The sequence below is a fragment of the Mustela nivalis genome (assembly GCF_964662115.1).
Source record: "Mustela nivalis genome assembly, chromosome: 12".
In the NCBI taxonomy this organism is placed as follows: domain Eukaryota; kingdom Metazoa; phylum Chordata; class Mammalia; order Carnivora; family Mustelidae; genus Mustela; species Mustela nivalis.
In genome coordinates this window covers 67,011,983-67,033,645 of record NC_139031.1, presented here as the reverse complement: position 1 = coordinate 67,033,645, position 21,663 = coordinate 67,011,983, and the positions used below count along the sequence as shown (strand labels likewise).

The 21,663-nt window shown below is 35.4% G+C and overlaps 1 protein-coding gene across 3 annotated transcripts in view; it reads left to right on the top strand.

Annotated features, from left to right (window-relative positions):
* CASD1 (CAS1 domain containing 1) overlaps nt 1-21,663 on the top strand; it is a 58,056-nt gene that overhangs the window by 19,463 nt on the left and 16,930 nt on the right. For all 3 annotated transcript variants that reach the window (XM_082693625.1, XM_082693624.1, XM_082693623.1), the window contains exons 4-10: nt 5,688-5,732; nt 6,750-6,812; nt 11,873-11,917; nt 12,345-12,468; nt 13,576-13,790; nt 15,415-15,837; nt 16,880-16,969. In XM_082693625.1, coding sequence (XP_082549751.1) covers nt 5,688-5,732; nt 6,750-6,812; nt 11,873-11,917; nt 12,345-12,468; nt 13,576-13,790; nt 15,415-15,837; nt 16,880-16,969 — 1,005 coding nt within the window. The remainder of the gene's footprint in view (nt 1-5,687; nt 5,733-6,749; nt 6,813-11,872; nt 11,918-12,344; nt 12,469-13,575; nt 13,791-15,414; nt 15,838-16,879; nt 16,970-21,663) is intronic.

Below are 21,663 nucleotides of genomic sequence, written 5' to 3'. Positions count from 1 at the left end.
TATCATATCACCTGCAAAGAGTGAGAGTTTGCTTTCTTCTTTGCCAATTTGGATGCCTTTTATATCTTTTTGTTGTCTGATTGCTGAGGCTAGGACTTGTAGTACTATGTTGAAGAGCAGTGGTGATTGTGGACAGCCATGCCATGTTCCTGACCTTAGGGGAAAGGTCTCAGTTTTTCTCCATTGAGAAGGATATCCATTGTGCGCTTTTCGTAGATGGCTCTTATGATACTGAGGGATGTACCCTCAATCCCTACACTGTGAAGAGTTTTTGTTTTTGTTTTTAAAGATTTTATCCACTTATTTGACAGACAGAGATCACAAGTAGGCAGAGAGGCAGAGAGAGAGAGAGAGAGAGGAGGAAGCAGGCTCCCCACTGAGCAGAGAGCCCAATGTGGGGCTCGATCCCAGGACCCTGGATCATGACCCAAGCCAAAGGCAGAAGCTTAACCCACTGAGCCACCCAGGCACCCCTGTGAAGAGTTTTAATCAAGAAAGGATACTGTACTTTGTCAAATAATTTTTCTGCATCTATTGAGAGGATCATTCGATTCTTGTCCTTTCTTTTATTAATGTAGTGTATCGCATTGATTTGCAGGTGTTGAACCACCCTTGCATCCCAGAAATAAATCCCACTTGGTCTTGGTGAATAATCCATTTAATGTACTGTTGGATCCTATTGGCTAGTATCTTGGTAAAAATTTTTACATCCATGTTCATCAGGGACATTGATGTGTAATTCTCCTTGGTGGGGGTCTTTGTCTGGTTTTAGGATCAAGGTCATGCTGGCTTCATAAAATGTGTCTGGAAGTTTTACTTCCATTTCTATTTTTTGGAACAGTTTCAGAAGAATAAGTATTAATTCTTTTTTAAATGTTTAGTGGAATTCCCCTAGGAAGCCCCTGGGCTCTTGTTTGTTGGGAGATTTTTTGATTACTGCTTCAGTTTCCTTGCTGGTTATGGATCTGTTCAGGTATTTCTTCCTGGTTCAGTTTTGGGAGTTTATACATCTCTAGAAATGCATCTATTTCTTCCAGATTTTCTAATTTGTTGGCATAGAGTTGCTCATAATATGTTCTCATGTATTGTTTGTATTTCTTCAGTGTTGGTTGTGATCTCTTTTATTCATGATTTTATTTATTAAGTCCTTTCTCTTTTTGATAAATTTGGCCAAGGGTTTATCAATCTTAGTAATTCTTTCAAAGAATCAGCTCCTAGTTTCGTTGATCTGTTCTACTTTATTTTGGTTTCTCTTTCATTGATTTTTGCTCTAATCTTTTTTATTTCCCTTCTCTTGCTGGGTTTAGGCTTTATTTGCTGTTCTTTCTCCAGCTCCTTTAGTTGTAGGATTAGGTTGTGTATTTGAGACCTTTCTTGTTTTTTGAGAAAGGCTGGTAATGCTACATACTTTCCTCTTAGGACTGCCTTGCTGCATCACAAAGATTTTGAACAGTTGTTTTCATTTCCATTTGTTTCCATGAATTTTTAAAATTCTTTTTTAATTTCCTGGTTGGCCCATTCATTCTTTAGTAGGATGCTCTTTTGCCTCCATGTATTTGAGTTCTTTCCAACTTTCCTCTTGTTCAAGTTTGAGTTCAAGTTTCAAAGGAGTGTGGTCTGAAAATATGCAGGGAATAATCCTGCATATTTTGGTACCAGTTGAGATCTGATGTGTGACCCAGGATGTGATATACTCAGGAAAATGTTCCATATGCACCAGGGAAGAATGTGTATTCTGTTGCTTCGGGATGGAATATTCTGAATATATCTGTGAAGTCCATCTGGTCCTGTGTGTCATTTAAAGCCCTTATTTCTTTCTTGATCTTTTGCTTAGATGATCTGTCCATTTCAGTAAGGGCAGTGTTAAAGTCCCCTACTATTATTGTATTACTGTCAATGTGTTTCTTTGATTATGTTATTAATTGGCTTATATAATTGGTCGCTCCATGTTAAGGGCCTAAATATTTACAACTGTTAGATCTTATTGGATAGACCCATTAATTATTATATAGTATCCTTCCTCATCTCTTATTATAGTCTTTGATTTAAAATCTAATTTGTGTGATATAAGAATTGCCACGCCAGATTTCCTTTGATGTCCATTAGCATGGTAAATTGTTTTCTTCCCCCTCACTTTCAATCTGAGGTGTCTTTGGGTCTAAAATAAGCCTCTTGCAGACAGCATATCAATGGGTCTTGTGTTTCTATGAAATTTGATACCCTGTGTCTTCTGATTAGGATATTCAGCCCATTTACCTTCTGGGTAACTACTGAAAAATACAAATTTAGTGCCATTGTATTCCCTATAAGGTGACTGTTTGTGTGTGTGTACTATATATTGTCTCTGTTCCTTTTTGGTCTATGTTACCTATAGGCTCTCTCTTTGCTTAGAGGACTCCTTTCAGCAGTTTTTGTAGGGCTGGTTTAGTGATTGCAAATTATTTTAGATTCTGTTTGTCCTAGAAGCTTTTTATCTCTCCTCCTATTTTCAGTGACTGCCTAGCTGGATAGTAGTATTGCATCGTACTTGCCAGGGGCCAGGCTAAGCAATCTGCTCAGGTTTGCTCTCAGTAGCTTTTGTTCCCTGAAGGCTTTCCACGCAGCAGTGGAGAGTGAGAATGAAGATAGCGGCCTCCCAATCTCCAGCCCTGGAGGAAACAAGAACTCAGGGCCCTGCTCCTTAATGCAACCTTAGAGAAAAGCAGTCAATCACTCCTATCTCCCTGGTCTCTGGCTGCTCTCCGTGCTCACCCAGCCTGTGACCAAGCGTTTTCTATCTCTGATGCACAGCCCCATTTGGAATCTCCAAACCCAGCAGATTCCTGCAACACACTCCTTTGCCACTCCTCCCAGATGAGGAAGGAGGGTATCTTCCCGGGTCTGCCACTTGTGGGGTCCCTGCTTGATGAGTAGTGTCATGACTGAGCCACAGATCACAGTTTATGGCAACTCTGAGCTGAGAGCCCACTCCTCGGCTCCGTCTCTGCATCTAGCTTCCTGGCTCTGATCCCCGGGAGCTCTGCCACACTTAGGCACCATGGTCTTTCTGTGACACTGAGGACCTGAGACCATACTTTCCCCACAATGTTTCCATCCCCAGCTTAGCCACTAGAGTGACATCCCTCACTGGAGCAGACTTCTAAAAGTTCTACTTTTGTGCTCCACTGCTCTATCACTTGCTGGGAGTCAGCTGACTGGAGACTCCCTTCCCCGCAGTCTGTCTTCCCGTATATCACCTCAGATCCACTTCTTCACATGTCCTGTCTTCCAGAAAGTGGTTGCTTTTCCATTCCTAGAATTGCTCCTATTCTTTTCTTTGATCTCCTGTTGAATTTGTAGGTGTTCAGAATAGTTTGATAACTATCTGGTTGAAAATTGGAACCAGACAAAATTTAGGTCTCCTACTCCTCCACCATCTTGCTTGCCGTCCACTCAATGTAGGAAGGTTTTTAGAGGCCAGGAGTTGCTCTAGATTATAAATGACTAAAGAGACATGATAACTAAATACCTTATTTTAATTGAATTCTAGATTAAAATAGAAGAGTGGTAGAGAGGACATTATTATGAAATTAGGGAAATTTGAATGTGGACCATATATTAATATTTTATCAATGTCGAGTTTCTTAGGTGGGAGTATAGTATTGTGGTTATATAAGAGAATATTTATGTTCTTGGGAAATGCATGCTTTATGTATTTAAAGGTGAAATGCTGGGGCACCTGGGTGGCTCAGTGGGTTAAAGCCTCTGCCTTTGGCTCAGGTCATGATCCCAGGGTCCTGGGATGAAGCCCCACATCGGGCTCTGCTCAGCAAGGATCCTGCTTCCCTTCCTCTCTCTCTTTGCCTTCCTCTCTGCCTACTTGTGATTTCTGTCAAATAAATAAAAATTAAAATTTTAAAAAAAATCTTTAAAGGTGAAATGCTATGTCTGTAGTTTATTTTCATATGGTTCAATAAGAGAGAAGCAATGTATATGTCTCTGCAGAGAAAGACAAAAAACCTAGTACAGAAAATGTAAACAGTTGATAAAGGGTGATTGGGGTGCTCATTATAATTTTGTCATTTTGCTCTCAGTTTGACATTTTTAAGTTTGACATTTTTCAAAATTAAAAGTTGGAGAGCAAGCCAGTTACATGAAACAATATATCATTTAAGGATGTATATCCATGTGACAAAACAATATGATAAAAGAGAAAGCAAAATATAAACGAATTTCAAAGTAGTGGTTCCCTTGGGTGAAACAAGGAATTAAAGGGAGAGGTTCATGTAGATCACTCTGTCTTGGTAATGCTTTGATTTGTGCCATGGGCTCATGAGTGCTTATTTGTTTACTGTGCTTTGTGATTATATATGTGACATTGTATATATCAAATGTTCCATTAAAATGGTAAAGGAAAAAAGAGAGAGATTGAGTTGAATTAACTGAGCTTTGCAAAAGAAGGAGAAAGAAAGTTCATGACATATTAGTTCTCTGAAGAAAAACCTCAACAAGGTTAGAATGGGATAGTAGGAGGAAAACACACGTGTGATTTTTGTCTAAACCAGTATTTCCAATATATATGGGATCAAGGAACCTCTTTCATAGAACACACCTTAAAGTACCATTGGTCCCAAGAGTCCTTTTGGGAAATGATGCTTGAATTTTAAATGTTAGCCTGCAGATAAAAGCAAGCTTTAGTTCACAGAGATATAAATATAAACTCTATTTGTCTGCTTAAATTAATGAAGACATTTCAACCTTTGTTTTAGGAAGAGAATTAGTTTCTTTATTTTATTTTACCTCCACCCCAGCCCACCCTGCATTTCTAACTCTGAAAGGATTTCTATTCTTTATATGGAACAGCTTGGTTACAAGAAGGTGTCTCCAAACCTTACTTTTTGTCTTCAATTGGACCACTTATGTCCAGTCTTCAACTGGAAACCCAAAATAACCTAGAGTCCTGGATGTGTGCTTCTGTTCAGACAGAGCTGGTACTAGTACACTGGTGAGAACAGACTAGTTGTTGCTGCAGCAACAAACCACTCTACAGTCTTACAAAATGCTTTTCTCATTTAGTGGTGCATGTGATAGGTGGGCTGGCAGGAGGCTTTGCTCTATATCCTCAATCAGGGATGCCTGCTTGTTGGAATTTGTACTTTCTTCTAGTTTTGCCATTTGAAACATTCTGCCTCTGCAGTCTCAGCATTAGGTTAAGCCAGAGACTAGAGAATTGCCCTGGGAAGTGGAAGGTGACCCACATCACATCTAAGCACATAACATTGGCCAGAACTAGTCATGTGGCTCTTTCTAACGGGCATCGGGCCTGGGATGGGGGTTGGGGACTGAGATGGGACTCAGGAAATGTAGAGGAGCAAACCATCCCTGCCATAGATAATACTAGGACTAAACTGGAATGTGGCATTCTGGGCAGAAAGGTAATTTATTAAGCATGTTTACATATTTGTTTGCTTATTCGTAGTTGAGGTTTTATCTTTGAATTATATCATAAGTGTTAAAAATCACATAGAAACAATGTGGTATCACTTATTTTTTGGTATTCTATGCAGGTCTTTTCCCCTTCAGGTTGAATATAGTTAATTGAGATGTGGTGCATAAATTAACAAAAGTAGCTAAAGGGAGAATTGTTGACATAAAACTAATTTATACATGAATATTTATTTCTCTGTTCTGTGTTTTTTTAATGACAGCATGGAAACATTCCTTTTGAAGACAAGATTGCAGCAGTTAAAGTGGTAAGTTCATGTAATAGTAAGCTAAATGTTGTGTGAAAACTATTCATTGGTTAATTTATTTGTAGATCAGCTAATGCTTTGTGTATACTAAATTTATTTCAATGTATTTAGAGTAGATAAGAATAGCTAAAATGATTGAATAAATGGATGCACTGTTTTGTATAATAAAATGGAAAATTTGGTCTCTCAGATTTTTTTTTAATCCAGAAAAAAAAATAATTTTGTATGTTAATTTGAAACCAGTAGGTGTTCAGGATTAATACCAGTAAAACAATATATGTGAATTTTCTGAATTTCTAGTTGCTGTGACTTCTAGGTACTGAGAATGCAGTGGGGATCGAGACAAAGATCTCCTAGACCTAATAGATTTTGCAAGTCCTTATAGTTCTCTACATGCATTAAATGTGGAGTAAGGTGGTAAAAAGGAGAAAATAGGACATTAGGAATGTACAAAACAAGGAATTAAAAAGTTTCTCCCTTGAGAAAGAGATGTTTTAACTGAAGCTTCAAGGATCCGTAGGAGCAAGTCAGGCTCAGCGGAAGAGTTTTTTATGAGCATCGTGGACAGAACAGTACGTGCAAAGTCCTGGAGAAAAAGAAGCACAAAGAGCATCCTAGGAGCTGAAGGAGAACCAAAAGGACACTTAGTGTGAGGGGGAGAGTGGCAGGAGAACAGGCAGGCAGAATGTCTTGGTAGAGGCCAGATCCTGCACCTTCTTAGCAGTTTTAAGAACTTTGGAATTTATTCTGAGGCCCATTGAAAGTCCTTGAATATTTAAGCAAGAATGTGGCAAGATCAGATTTAGATTTTGAAAAGATTACTACAGAGAGTAATTCAGAGGAAAGCAGAAGTGGATACAAAAAATGTCATGAGACCGTTGGGAAAGTGAGGGGAGTGAAGGTGTTGTGGACCTGTGATGGTGTACATCAGGTACCCTGTAAGACCCGTGCCTGTTTATTTTGAATAAAGGATATAAATTTCTTTAACTTTTTCTTTTCTCATGTTTCTTTTTTTAGGATTTTCTGTGGCACCCAGAAGTTAATGGTTCTATGAAACAGTGTATCAAAGTGTGGACTGAGGTGTGTATTTGAAAATACAGGCCTTTCTGGTTTTAAGCAACCAAATTTTAAAAGCTCATGAACACACATTGTTTTGCTCCCCCTTACTCACCTGTCCCACTCTTTTGTACTTTATGTCGACTTTTTTAAAGATTTTATTTATATATTAGAGAGAGAAAGAGAGCACAAGCAGAGGGAGCAGCAGGCAGTGGGAAAAGCAGGCTCCACGCTGAGCAAGGAGCCTGATGTGGGACTAGACTCCAGGACCCTGGGATCATGACCTGAGCTGAAGGCAGATGCCACCTAGGTGTCCCTATGCTGATTTCTTAGTAGCAACTGAATTGTGCTAGATTGATCCTGTCACTTTACTGAGAGGAGGGAGTTTTGATCCAAGCCTTCTGCTGCTACCACTCTGACCCTACAGCCATTATGCTTATGCCACACTTTCCAGACAGAATCTTCTGTTACTGCTGTAGCTTAGTTCATTCAAACCCAGGGCCTCTTCCCAGCATAACATACATTCTTTTGACTGTTTTCCCACTTTCTTCTTGACTCATGCCCCAGTTCTTTAGGAACCTATTTTTTGTTAAACAGCCTGGTTTTTTTCCCTTTTATCATTACACTTGTTGACCCAGGAGGTGAGCCTGGCGTATTTTGGCTCATAATGTTCGGAGATAAATAAGATATAAGGACAAATATGCTATTAACCTTGAAAACCCCTAATTCCTCACAGGTCCACTCTTGAATCTCCACAGTAGTCTCCATGTAGCTTTGGGGCTGTCCTCTAATTAAACCTGTATTCTTTCCCACGCATGTTTGCATTCGGGATGGATAAAGCAATATTCAATTCTGTTGACCTTGTTTTGCTTAATTACTTCTGCTACAATGGTATTTTTTTTTTTTTTTGCTTCTTTTCACATTACATGTTTAGTATGGCAGCCACTTCATACATTGAACAAGCTTTTGTAGTCAACATTTCTAACTTTAACAAAATGTGTTTAAGTTTTCAAAAAACAAAACATGCAAACAACTTCTAGAATTCAACTTTCTGATAAATTGCAGCCTCATATAATTATATTTGTTGATACATTTATTACACAAGTATAGAATAATGTTACGTGTATATTTCAAATGATTTAAACCTGTTTTATAGCTGTACTGGACCTAAAGTGTAGCCATTAAAGTGATAGAAATTCACAGTTAAATAAACATCAGCGTGGTATAATGTATAAGTCCTGCAAAATAACAGAAGACATTTGTAATTTACTAACGTACAGATACATTGCGTATCCAGATTTTCAGTTCTTATAATTTGCTAAAACTAGATTTTGGGAATATTAACTTCTCTTGTGAAACTCCATGTGACTATTGGGGGAAAGGAAAGATTCAGCTTATTTAGGGAGATGGCAGTGTCTTTACCTAAGATTGATTAGTTGATTGATTTAATTTGTTTAAAGAGTATGTAGGTATGCATGTATTAATACATTTATTTTGGCAGTTTTTGTAGTAAGCTGCTAGATCCTAAGAATACAGTGATCCATATTTTTATAATTTATGTAGTATTGGTAGCTTTATACTGGGTATTAGGAGTGTGGCTAGAAATTAGCCTCTTGTCTCCGCCCTCAAAGAATTTGCAGTATCTAGTAGATAGTCACTTTGTGGTGAATAACAATAAGGTAATATGAAGAGTAGCTACACAATTGAGCACAAAGGACCATAAAAGCACCATGGATAGGGGCACTGAGTACAGGGGTTGGTTAGGTATAGGTGCTGGTTTAAGAAAGCTTTACAGAGAAGATAATATTTCCAGAAGAACTGTGGGGCCAGAAAGCTACACTTATTAACTAAAATAGGGTTATTGAAGCCTACAGGCATAAAAGCAAAGTTGAATTTAGACAACTTTACTATGATTCAACAGGTATTTATTAATCACCAGCCATTATCTAGGTACTGGGCTAAAAACTGCTGATACCTTGGTTAACATAATAGAGTTCCTTTCCTCAAAGAGCTTCCAGATGAGTGACAGAGTTAATTAAGAAAGTGATGTGACAAGTACCAGGATAGGGGAAAAATAGGGTGCAGGACAATTATATAGAATAGACACTAACTGTAAGTTTTCAAAACTGGTTTTAGGATAAAGTGCTCTTCAGGGTGAGGGTCCAGGGTCGCCTGGGTGATTCAGTCTGTTAAGTGTCTGCCTTCGGTTCAGGGCGTAATCACAGGGTCCTGGGATTGTGCCTCACATCCTGCTTAGGAGGAACCTTGCTTCTCCCTCTCACTATGCCTGCCAATCCACTTGCTTATGCTCTCTCTCACTCTCTCTCATAAATAAATAAAATCTTTAAAAAGGTGGGGAGGTGAGGGTAAGGGCCTGGTGTGATAAAGGAGGGTTGTTTCATGCATAGGAAATAGGATATCCAAAGATACTGAAGATAGAGTGTAGCCTATTCAGGGAATCTTTTTTTTTTTTTTTAATTTAATTTATTTATTTGAGAGAGAGAGAGAGAGAGAGAGCGAGCACAAGCAGGGGAGAGAGGGAGAAGCAGGCTCCCCGGTAAGCAGAGAGCCTGGCACATGGCTCGATCCCAGGACTCTGGGATCATGACCCGAGCCAAGGCAGGGGCCCAACTGACTGAGCCACCCAGGTGCCCCACCTATTCAGGGAACCTTACCAGCAGTTTTAATCTGAATGGAGCTTGAATTCAAAATGCTCCTTATTTATGTTTGGTTTTGGCTGTTAATTTCATGTGCCTCCTCTGGGGTGAGAGTTGATAAGAAATGAGGTAAGCAGATATTAGCTCATGAATAATATCCTAAGCTCTCTTTGGTGTGGTATAGATTCACCTTATTGATCTATCAATTTTTGATTACTTTAAATACTTCATGGTATATTTACTAAAAATAAGAATATTGGATTGAATTTTTCTTGAGGGTAATGGAGAACCTCTGAAAGATTTAAGCAAGAAAATGATGGCATAGAGTAGGGTAGTTGTGTGAAAAAAGCCAACAGTTTAGATTTAATACTCTAAGTGGGTGGTAGTCATTAAGTCTAAGCTACTCAGGTGGATTTGGAGAATCTGGGCACAGTGTGAGGTGATATTTGAAGTTGAATGGAAGACATTGAATAGGCAGCGGTTTTAGAGACTAAAGAAGAGGGCTTATGATGGGTGATCAGAAACTTGTGAGAAGGGGCAGTAAAGGGAGTAAGAGGAAAAGCAGAAGAATAATTGTAACACACAGGGGAGGAAGGAATTTTAAAAAGTGGACAGTCAGAAGTGTCACTTAAGGAACTAGAGGGTAGAATGAAGCTAACAGAATGTGGCAATCTATAGTTCCTTACTGGGAAGGTCAAGCCCCAAATCAGAACAGGTCCAATTAAGAAATAAATGAGAAATTTAAAAAAAATTATCATAGCGAGGGCAAAATGCTCTTCCATGTAATCTGTTGGTTAAAGGTGTGAAGCGGGGGAAGGATTTGAGAAGGAGGCAGGGTTGAAGGAACAGGTTTTTGAGGATAAAGATGAGTTAGCATTTTATAGATGGGGGAATGAAAGAGACTAGAGAATGAAGACAAGATTGATGAAAGTTGGACATGGATCATTCATGGGTATAGCCCTGTGTGTAAAGAGGGGAACTATAGAAACACAGAGTAAGGAGTAGCCATGAGGAGGAATAGGGAGATATTTCTTGATTCTGTTGTCCAAGAAGATAGGCTGGTGAGGTTATAAGAATGGAGGAAAGATGGCTAGAGCACACAAGCCAGATGAATTCTGTTTTTTCTAGGAAGTTTGAGGATTAAATTTTATATTAAAAGTGAGAAGGAAAGCAAGAGGGACCTGTAGAAGGGAAATAAGATTTGGGATAACCAGTGTGAGGAATGAGAAAGGGAGTCATATAGAGCTAAAGGAAAAGTTCCACTAAAATAACAGTCTAAAGTCAAGCACACTAGACTGAAATAATATCTATGAAGGAAATTTTGTTACTGTTTCTCCACTTTCATAGTCTTCTATACCAGCATGTATTACCTTTATAAAGAGACAATACCTGTTGTTTTTATTTTATGGATGAGTCAGATTTTTTCTAATTAAATGTCTTGCTTATTTTTTAATTGTTCCTTGTGCACATGATTAGAATATCAGGTCTTTGATGTTGTGGAAAGTATACTTCAGGAGTCATAAGACCTAAGTTTTGGCTTTGTCCCTACCAGGCCTCAGCAATACCCTATAAATTTTTCTAGTCTATATGCTTAATTTTATAAGATATGTGTTTCTTCTTCCCTATGTCACAAGTGGCAAGAATCTATATTAAAATGAGCTAATTTAAGATAACTTAATAAACTACTAAGTACTATATAATGGGTAGTATTAGTAATACGACAATTTGCGTTTGGTGAGGATTTCTACCAAATTTCTCCTTATATGGGTTTTTTTTTTTTTGTACATTATGATCTATAATAATTCGCAGTTTATTTTGTTAAATACATATTGGGTTTATTTTTCTCAAAGATGACATTTCTTGGGCGCCTGGGTGGCTCAGTGGGTTAAAGCCTCTGCCTTCGGCTCAGGTCATGATCCCAGGGTCCTGGGATCGAGCCCCACATCAGGCTCTCTGCTCAGCAGGGAGCCTGCTTCCTCTCTCTCTGCCTGCTTCTCTGTGATCTCCATCTATCAAATAAATAAATAAAATCTTTAAAAAAATGACATTTCTTGTATCTTAATTAATGTTTAGACCATGTACCCTATAGCTTTCATGAATATTTTTTTAATTTGCTGCCATAATATTACTAGAGCTTTACTTGGTAACAGAGTTTTCTCAGAATTCAGAGTGTTTTGGGTTTTTTTAAGAACATCAAAGAATTAAATGTATCAGCTTCATGCCATTCTGTTAACCACATAACCATGTAAAGGCTTTAGGCATTGGATGTTGCATCTTGTTATATAACAAGAATACAGTAAGGAACTCTAGAAAATTAAAATGCATTTGGAAGAAAAAACTTAAATTTAAGGCACAAAGTAAGTGATGTTACTTGTATTAATTCCCTTAACTGGATAGAACACTATTATAAAGATTTTCTTTCCTTAGGATTCTGTTGCAAAGCCCCATGTGATTGTAGCAGGAGCTGCCACAGTAAGTTGTTATCTATATTCTTACATAATGATTTTTGTTTCATACTTAAGGACATGCTAAGAAAAAGTTAATTTATGTTAAATAGAATTCTTGATTGTACTTATATTTCACTTCCCTTATCTATTATAATTAGTGAGGCTGATGAATTTTCATGAAAAAATCTGAGTGAACTTCGTAAACTTGGTGTTAAAAGTCAATATTATTTTATACCTGAAATTACATTCTTCTTGAATGTTATACATTGTCTAATTTTATATCACCTTTTTCTAATTGCCTTCATAGAATTCTTGAAATAATTTTACCAAACTTTAGTCTAATGTTGAATAAAAATGGGAATTTTCTTAAAATAATAATTTCTGTTACAATAGAGTAAATTACAATTTTTCTATGATAAATACCGAACTAATGCTTAATTTTTACTTCTCAGTGGTCTATCAAGATTCACAATGGTAGCAATGAAGCGCTTTCCCAATATAAAATGAACATTACCTCCATAGCACCACTTTTAGAAAAACTGGCAAAGACTAGTGATGTTTATTGGGTCTTACAAGGTAAGGAATGAGTAATGAACAAATGTCATTTTGTATATATTTTGAGGCATGGATTTTTATTGTCTCATGTTTCAATAAGCAAAATTACTCTTTCGTGAGAATAAATCTTGAAGTAAGGTTTGTAAAATTAGAATAATTTGAGTTATTTGCTTTCCTTTTTGAACGTAAGGAACAGACAGACTAATAAATATAATAAATAAAAATAAATAATAAATAAACAAAAATATCCTCCAAGGAGCCTCCACATACAAAATGGCTATAGAATATAACAAAGAGAGTAAGTTCTCAAAGGCAAATGAGATGTTTAGCTCTGATTTCATTTCTTTCAGAGTATATTTATTATAATTGGGAAGTATAGAAAAAATTATTAAGTCTGTTTCATAATATTAGACTCATTGGAAATAAATGTATTTTGGAATTGACAAAATATATTTAAATCATACCATCTAGTTTATACTTGGTAATGAAATTCTTTAAGAGAACGTTGACATTAGTTCAAGTCATTTCAGGAGTTTATTGAATGTCCATTATTTAATGCCCAGCATAATATGAAATTGCCTTTGATATTTTAGTAATTCATCTTGCTTGTCAGAAATTCTTATGATTATTTACAAATTGAATGTCAAGTTGAGTGGAACAACAGGGTGGCAATAATCTGTTCTGCAATCTATATTATTGATAGACTCATTGTTAACCTTTCTCTTACTAAAATGAGAAAAAATTATTTATGATAAGTGATAAGGACCTTGGTCCTCAATAATATTACTTCCTAATTGTGACAACAAAGCAGTGACAGGAGAAAAAAAAGATTGACTGCTACTCTTAAGTAGAGAGTCTTCCCCAATCCAGTTTTAAATTCCCATTGCCCAGTAGAACTCAGCATCCCCAAATTTTAAACTCTCAAGACACACTAGAACATAAAAATGTTTCCCGAAAACTATGTACATAAGAGAGAAAAGGGATAAAACTTCTTTAAATTTGAAGGAGCTATTGATTGATTGAAAGCATCTCAAAATATGAAATGCAATCAACTAACTTGCATGATTACAATTTCTACCAAGAGGGATTTTTTAAATGTGTTTTTAAAAACATGTGTTTCATGTGCAGATCCTGTTTATGAAGATCTATTAAGTGAAAATAGGAAAATGATCACTAATGAGAAGATAGATGCCTACAATGAAGCTGCAGTCAGTATTTTGAATAGTAGCACCAGAAATTCTAAATCAAATGTTAAGATGTTTAGTGTTTCCAAATTAATTGCTCAAGAAACCATCATGGAATCATTGGATGGCTTACATCTCCCTGAATCAAGCAGAGAAACTGTAAGAATTCTTGTATCTGTCAGAAAATAGAGACTATGATAGCTAATCGGTTATAGCTATACATCACAATAATATGGTAACAAATAATTTATTTTATTGCAATCTTAATTACTTCTAGTTATTCTGTCTAAACATATATCTACACATAATTTTGCTCTCCATTACCTCGCTGAATATATTAGTGAGAGTTTTAGTAAAAAGGGGAAGTAGTTATGCAAGGGAGGAAATGAAGCTTCATTTATTGAGTGTTAGTCACTCTTAATATACCTTATCTCCTAAGAAGCTTATAAGTTCTCAGCACGCTCATGTTTAAAAACTATTACTTTATGTTCTCTTTGCCTTAATCCTTGAATTTATAAGATTAAGCTTCTATGAAGAGTACATTTTAAAAATATGTAGAATCATTTTTATTATTTCCTTTTAATTCTTAAACCCTAAGTATTATCCAAGGTACATAGTAGTTACTGAACAAATCCAGATTGATGGATGGAAGGGGATTTTAGGTTAAATAAAAAAGAGAACAGCATAATTGTAAATTTTCACACAAAGTACAACAGATATTATTTAATTATTGTTTTCTTATAAAGCAGAATCTTTCTGAGGATGACATAACCCTGAGTATTCAATAAAAGGCTATGATTCTGTTCCTGTCTTGCATAAAAATGTGTTTTTGCATATACAGCCGCTGGGCTCTCCATATACTTTAAAGGGGTTTTGTGGACCCCCTTCAACTGATTAAGAACCTTGGGTTAATGTTTGTAGGCTGGTATCTTCAAGAGTGCCAGGTATAGAACTTCCTGAAGTCACAGGGCTAAAAGAATGAGTTTCCTAAATAGTTGAGTCTTTTTTGAATGCTTAGGCTTAAAAAATATAATTATTTTAAGTACCAAAATTGCTTAGCCTATAAAATTTTTATGAAACTAGATTTGACTGAACTTCAACTTGGCAGAATATTGGCAGCTTGTCTAGAAGATTTTTACTATAATGATACCATGTTGAAGATTCCACATTTTATTTAACATTAGAAATCTTAAAACATTAGCATCCTAAGTGTTCCATAAACTGTAAACCCAATGAAAAGCAGATTAAAAATATTGTTATCTAAGAATAAGTGATATTTTGGTGCCAGTAATGTTATGTCTTTTTTTTACATCTAAAGACTGGGACTGTATCTTAAGTATCCTAGTATCTTCCATATTAAAAGTCTACTAATTAAAATTCTTTGGACTTTGGTATCTGTCAGTATTTTTTTCACTGAAAGTCATGGCCCATTAACTGCCATGAAATGGCTGTTTCTTTTTTTTTTAAAGAATAGAATAGGAAAATGTCAGTATGCATTCCAAATAGTAGGGAGAGGTATTGTTTCTTATATATGTGTTCTGGGTCACATTATAAAACGAATCTTCATTTTGGATCATAGTCCAAGAAGTTAAAAAAAACCCTGAACTGGCTATGATAGCTTGAAGGAATACCATTATTAGCATGAGTGTTTGGGAAATGGTAGCAAAAAGTACAAAGGCATTTTGGTTTCAGTGCTGAAAAGTCAGTAGTATTCACAAGAGAAAATCTAATGTGAGATATATTACTGACAAGATAATAACCAAATAACTTGATTTGTTCACAGAGTGCAATGATTCTTATGAACGTGTGTTGCAATAAGATTTTGAAGCCTGTGGATGGTTCCTGTTGTCAACCTCAGCCTCCTCTTACTCTCATACAGAAGCTAGCTGCTTGTTTTTTCACTCTATCTATTATCGGATATTTAATTTTTTATATAATCCATCGTAATGCTCACCGGAAGAATAAGCCATGTACTGATTTGGAAAGTGGAGAGGAAAAGAAAAATATTATCAATACCCCTGTGTCTCCGTTAGAAATACTTTTACAGTCTTTCTGCAAACTTGGCCTGATAATGGCTTACTTCTATATGTGTGACCGTGCAAATCTATTTATGAAGGAAAACAAATTTTATACACATTCAACTTTCTTTATTCCAATTATCTACATCCTGGTTTTGGGAGTATTTTACAATGAAAATACTAAGGAGGTAAGAGTTATTTTCTTTTTAGCTAATGTTATCCTTTTTATCTTATTATAAACTCCAAATTAAATAAATAGTATCACTATTATGCCAGAATATTCTAGCATGTATATAGAAGACAAAGGGATATTGTAGTTGTATTCGCCTGGTGGACTTTTAACAGTTGCTTTTTTGAAACAGTTCAGAAAAAGTTCAAAAACTCCCGAGAAGATTGTTGAAAAGTCGGTAAATAATGATCTGTGAAAAAGATGTCATAACTTAGGTGTTATTTTGCCTGTTTGGGGATGAAGAAAGTGGAGGTGTTCCCAATTTTATAATGGTCTGCAAACATGAGATACTGTTATGAAAAAAAAGTAACTGAAAAATATAATTAGCAAATGCCTATATGCACATTTTATATTTACATATTTATACAGTCAGAAATGTACATGCACAAATTCGAATGTACATAATAATGTGGGCACTGCTTACAATATTCTGAATTTCCTATTTAGAATTACTGTAATTGCTTAGAGTATTAGTGCAACTTCTTTATAAGGCATGATTTATTTGAATTAATAAACTCTATAGTAAGAAATAACTCTCATAAGAGGATGACTAATCAGATTTTTCATCTCCAGTGAGAATATCCTTGGGAAAATAAACTATACCAATAGACCCTTTTTTCACAATAAAGTATAAGAGAACTATAAGGTCTTTTCTAGCTGAAACTCTAAGATTTTCTTAAAGAAAATTATAAAATGCCATTTTACAGCTTTACAAACTTATCTGTCATAGTATAAATGTAGTCTTAATATAAAACCTTGAGTAGCAACTTAAATATTTAAACTCTTTTAGTTTATATTAAGTTTCAAATTTATATTTTATGAAATTTTCAAATTTTGTATTTTAATTAGTTTTATTATATCTTTTATCAAATCAAATGCCAGTCCTTAATTGTTTTTCCCCCCAAGGTTCTTTTGACAGGTTCTTTATATCCTGTAAGAAAAATTTACTTAATAATCGCTTCATAATGAATTTTAAAATAGCTTTTGGTTCTTTTCCACAGACTAAAGTGTTAAATAGAGAACAAACAGATGAATGGAAAGGCTGGATGCAACTTGTGATTCTGATTTACCATATCTCTGGAGCAAGTACAGTAAGTATTTTGAATTTTCTTACAGAAGACATGGGAAATGGTAGGACTGTACTGTTTCTTTCAGGGTATCACCTGTTTTTGTTTTATATTCTCCATTATTTAGAGACCTGTTTTATTTCTCGCCCAACCTTTATGCTTTCCCATTCTTCTCCTACCACCTGACTCTTTGAGAAGGTATAGTTTTAAGGCAATAATTTATTTGTAATACTTGGCCTTGATTTTAACTTAGTAGAAACAGCTGATAACCTAAGGGCATTATTTCATGCCACCCTGTTGGACAGCTCATTTTAACTTAGGAAGAAACTGTATAGATGCAAAGGATTCCAAACAGACAAGTTACGATCAGAAGAAATCAAGTTAAATGATTATATCTATATTCTACCCTTACTTGCATTTTAGGAAGTTTGGCCAACTGCTTTTACTCCTTTAAAGTTTAAAAACCTTAGAACCCTTTTGCCCCAGTATTCAAAGAACTCAGGTCCTGATGGACTACCATTGCAACATTGATGTGCCCTACTCTCTGAGTATCACCTCCTCCATGAGCCGGAGGACCTTTTCTTTGCTCACCTAGTGCCTCCTGTACCCAAACAAGATCATTTTTCCTTCTCCCAAGGTGTCTTAAAAGACAGGTTTCTCATGGTCTCGGAATACCTTGGATTTGTCAGGGGTAGAAAAAATGTATTCCGAGTTGTAACATTCCAGCCACATTGCAGTTAAAATAAGCTTTTGTGGGTGAACCTTGCTATCTAATAACCACTTTTCACACAAGTTTTATAGTGACAATACCAAACTAATTTCTATAAAATGGGTTTTGAAAATTTGAGAAACTCTTTCATAATTAGGGAACTACCAAACTGTTTTTTATTGCTTACATAAGCACACATCTGTAAATAATATTTGAATCAATGATAGATTGAGGTAGGAGGGGGAGTGTTGTCTAGACAGAAATATTTTGAAATTTCCATAGCAGCAGTTAAGAAGGTAAATAGTACTGAGGATTTTTTCTCTAAAAATTTTTCTCTAACAGGTATCTCTAACAATTTGAAAGTAGTAGTATTCTTTATCGAGTCTTTTCATCTTTTTCAAAAATTGTCAGTGATTTTATGGATGGTTTGTTTGAAGGGCAGAAGGTAAAAGAATGAAATATAATTTATACTGAAATTGTATGTATGGCTCTGATAAGTGTATTTGCGGCAGCAGTGAAATTCCTGTGACACAGCAGCTGAGGGGGTCCCAGTGTGTTCATGTGGTTACAGAAGATCCCAGACAGTAGAAGAGATGTGAGGCAAGGAGAGATGAGGATTGTAAGATTTAGTGTATAAGTCCAGTTCAGAATTTGCAGGCTATATCTGTCAAATTCTCTTAAAAGTAAGTAGAGATGAATATTGAATCCTAGAAATATCTCTGACGTATGAATAAAGAGTAGATTAATTGGAGAGGGGAAAAAAGCTTTGTTTTAAGAAAATGCCACTTAGAGACATAATTAATTGCTGACATATTAAAGGGTGATACTGCTATTTAAAAAAAATCAGATAGAAAGAATTAATGGCAGATTAAGTTCCTCAATTCAGTGATTCCAGAAAGAATTTGGATCATAAAAAGATGAAGGCAATTTGGCATTCTATTATAATCATTTGCCAAGCTAGCATTCTAATTCTAATATCTCCTCCCCCCCTCTCTAATATATCTTAGACTACATCCCAATAGATCCTAAACTACAATTATTTTAAAATTCCTGTTCTGGAAGGACATACTTTTCATTAACAGACCATTTGTTATGATTAATTAACATATTCCTGTTCTTTTATATAATAGGATTTTGTGGTTAAAAATTACCTGTATCTACATCAGCAAAGCATTATTAGCATGGGTTATAATGTATTTTGGGGACTTGATTCTTGGGTATTTGAGGGATTACCCTCATTAAAAACTCTTCTTAACTGCCACAGTTATTTTAATTCGCTAATCTTAATGTTTTTATTTTGAGTAAAATATGTCAAACTTTAGTTGTGCCATGTTTTTATACTAAAATAGAAACCATAAAAAATTACAGAGCATTATTAAAATAATCCAGATGGTCTGGCAGATTGCAATTGTTGGTATAAACATCCCTTTAAGACATAATTTATAGGAAATATGGATAAAATACTGTGATTTTAATATGGAGAGTACAGCAAGTTAGGTTTATACAGTAGAAGATTTTGTGTTCCACTGTAAGTTTTTTTCCTTTGAGAGTTTATAAGTAACTTTCATGAAGGAATCTGAATAAAAGATCTTGAGGAAAAATTTGAGGACAAGAAAAAGAATAGAATCATAAGCTAGTCTAGCTATTCATTATAATGCTGTTGGAATTCCAAATATATTTTAATACTAAAATTTTGTTGTAATACTTGACTTGTAAAAGATACAAAGAAAAATAATTTGGATTAAAGGAGAATACAGAGGAATGACAACTAAGTGCAATGTGTGATCCTTGATTCAAGATTGCTAAAAAAATTTTTTTAAAACCATTAAGGATGCTAATGGGACAATCAGATATTTGAATGCAGATTGTACGATAGATGCTGCTATATTCATATTAAATCTTGATTATGATAATGATAATATGGTCATTTAAGAAACTATTCTTCTTAAAAGATACTTGCTAAAATGTTAAAGGATAATGTCATATAGTCTACAACATTCTTTAAAATAGGTCAGCATGGTAGATGGGTGCCCATTGTACTATTCTTGCAGTTTTTCTGTTGTCTGAAAATATGTTAAAATAAAAACTTGAGAGAAGTAGTACATGAAATTTGTAATAATCCGACATTGGCAAGTACTTGGCAGATTATTGTGATGATGTTTAATTTAAGTGACTAGCGTTTACTGTTTGTTTTAAATGTAATAACCAAGTCTCTACTTTGTAGGCCCAGCCCCAGTCCTGAAGGGATTTCAAAGCATGTTTTATGGATAGTGGTTAAAATAACTGGGAATAGTTAGCCTAGGTTGGACAGATGTCTTCAAATACTTACAGAACAATCATATAAATGATTGACTGTGTACAAGTGGCTCTAGAGCTAGACTCTCCATTATGGAAACTCCTAGCCACATATGGCTATTGAGTACTTTAAGTATAGCTGGTTGGAATTGAGATGTTCTGTGAACGTGAAAAGATATATCAATTAAGTGTGATTCATTGTGATAAATGCATGCTAAGTTCAAAAACTTTGTGTAAACAATATGACATATCTTACTACATGCTTATTACATATTGAAAAAATATTTTTAAAATATTTTGTTAAATACAGTGTATTTTTAAAATTAGTTTTATTTGATTCTTTTAGTTTTTTAAATATTCTGGTAACCATATTAAAAAGGTACTATGTGGCTCACATTTTATCTCAGTTGCATAGCACTGTCCTACAGAGCTGAAGTTGGTAGCTTTTACGCAGTTAGATTTCAGCTTTTCGTGAAAAGGAACTTTATGGGAGTAAATGATCAGCTGAAAATGGAATGGATTGCCTTGGGAATTTGTATGTTTTTTACTATTAAGAAGTGTTCAAGGGGGCGCCTTCGTGGCTCAGTTGGTTAAGCATCCAACTCTTGATTTTGGTCATGATCTCAGGGTTGTGAGATCAAGCCTCGTGTAGGGCTCCACGCTAGGTTATGGAACCTGCTAATCCCTCTGCTCCATCCTTCCCTACCTTCTAAAAAAAAAAAAAAAAAAAAAAAGAAGAAGGAGAAGGAGAAGAAGGAGAAGAAGGAGAAGAAGGAGAAGAAGGAGAAGAAAAGAAAAGAAAATAGCTCAGATACTTGAAGGGAATATTTTAGAGTACTTTCAAAAATAAGGTAATAGGTTTAGATTTGATAAATTCTGTGGTTATTTTAAGATGACATTTGTACTTTCATCATCACTGTGATTCTAGTATGTTACACGTTCACTGAAAAATTTCTGATTTAATGATGAGATTAAACATTTAAAAAGAACTAATAATAAAGGGCAATAAATAAAAACTATGTTTGGTATAAAGACTGTGAGTGCTTTAAGAACGCCACGGAAGGAACAATGATTTTCATCTGAGAGTAAAGATAGGGAATTTTGGGGGCACCTGGATGGCTCAGTGGGTTAAAGCCTCCGCCTTCAGCTCGGGTCATGATCTCAGGGTCCTGTGATTGAGCCCCCCATCAGGATCTCTGATCAGCGGGGAGCCTGCTTCCCCCCTCTCTCTGCCTGCCTCTCTGCCTACTTGTGATCACTCTCTCTGTCAAATAAATAAATAAAATCTTAAAAAAAAAAAAAAAAGGAATTTTGAACAGGGCTCTAAAGAAAAATAGGATTTGAATAAATAGGATAAAAATAAAAACAGGATTTGAATAAGCAAAATGTGGTCACAAGAAGAACATTCCAGGGTAGAAGAAAGAGATAAACAAAGGAAAGGTGACAGGGAAACACAAGAAGGGCCAGTATGGAAAACAGAGAATCTTAAGAATTTGGCTAGAATGCAGGTGGTAGTGAAAAATTGATGACCTATTCTAAATTCAGGGATTTTTGCCTTCTCAAAAAAGAAAAAAGATGCGTTCAAGGATGCATCCAAGGATATATGTAAAAGATACATATATTCAGGGACTTGTAAAATCTATCTAGGTGTCTACTTAGTTATTTTTACCTGCAAAGTATCACTTGGGGAAGACACAGTAGCTTGAAGTGGCCA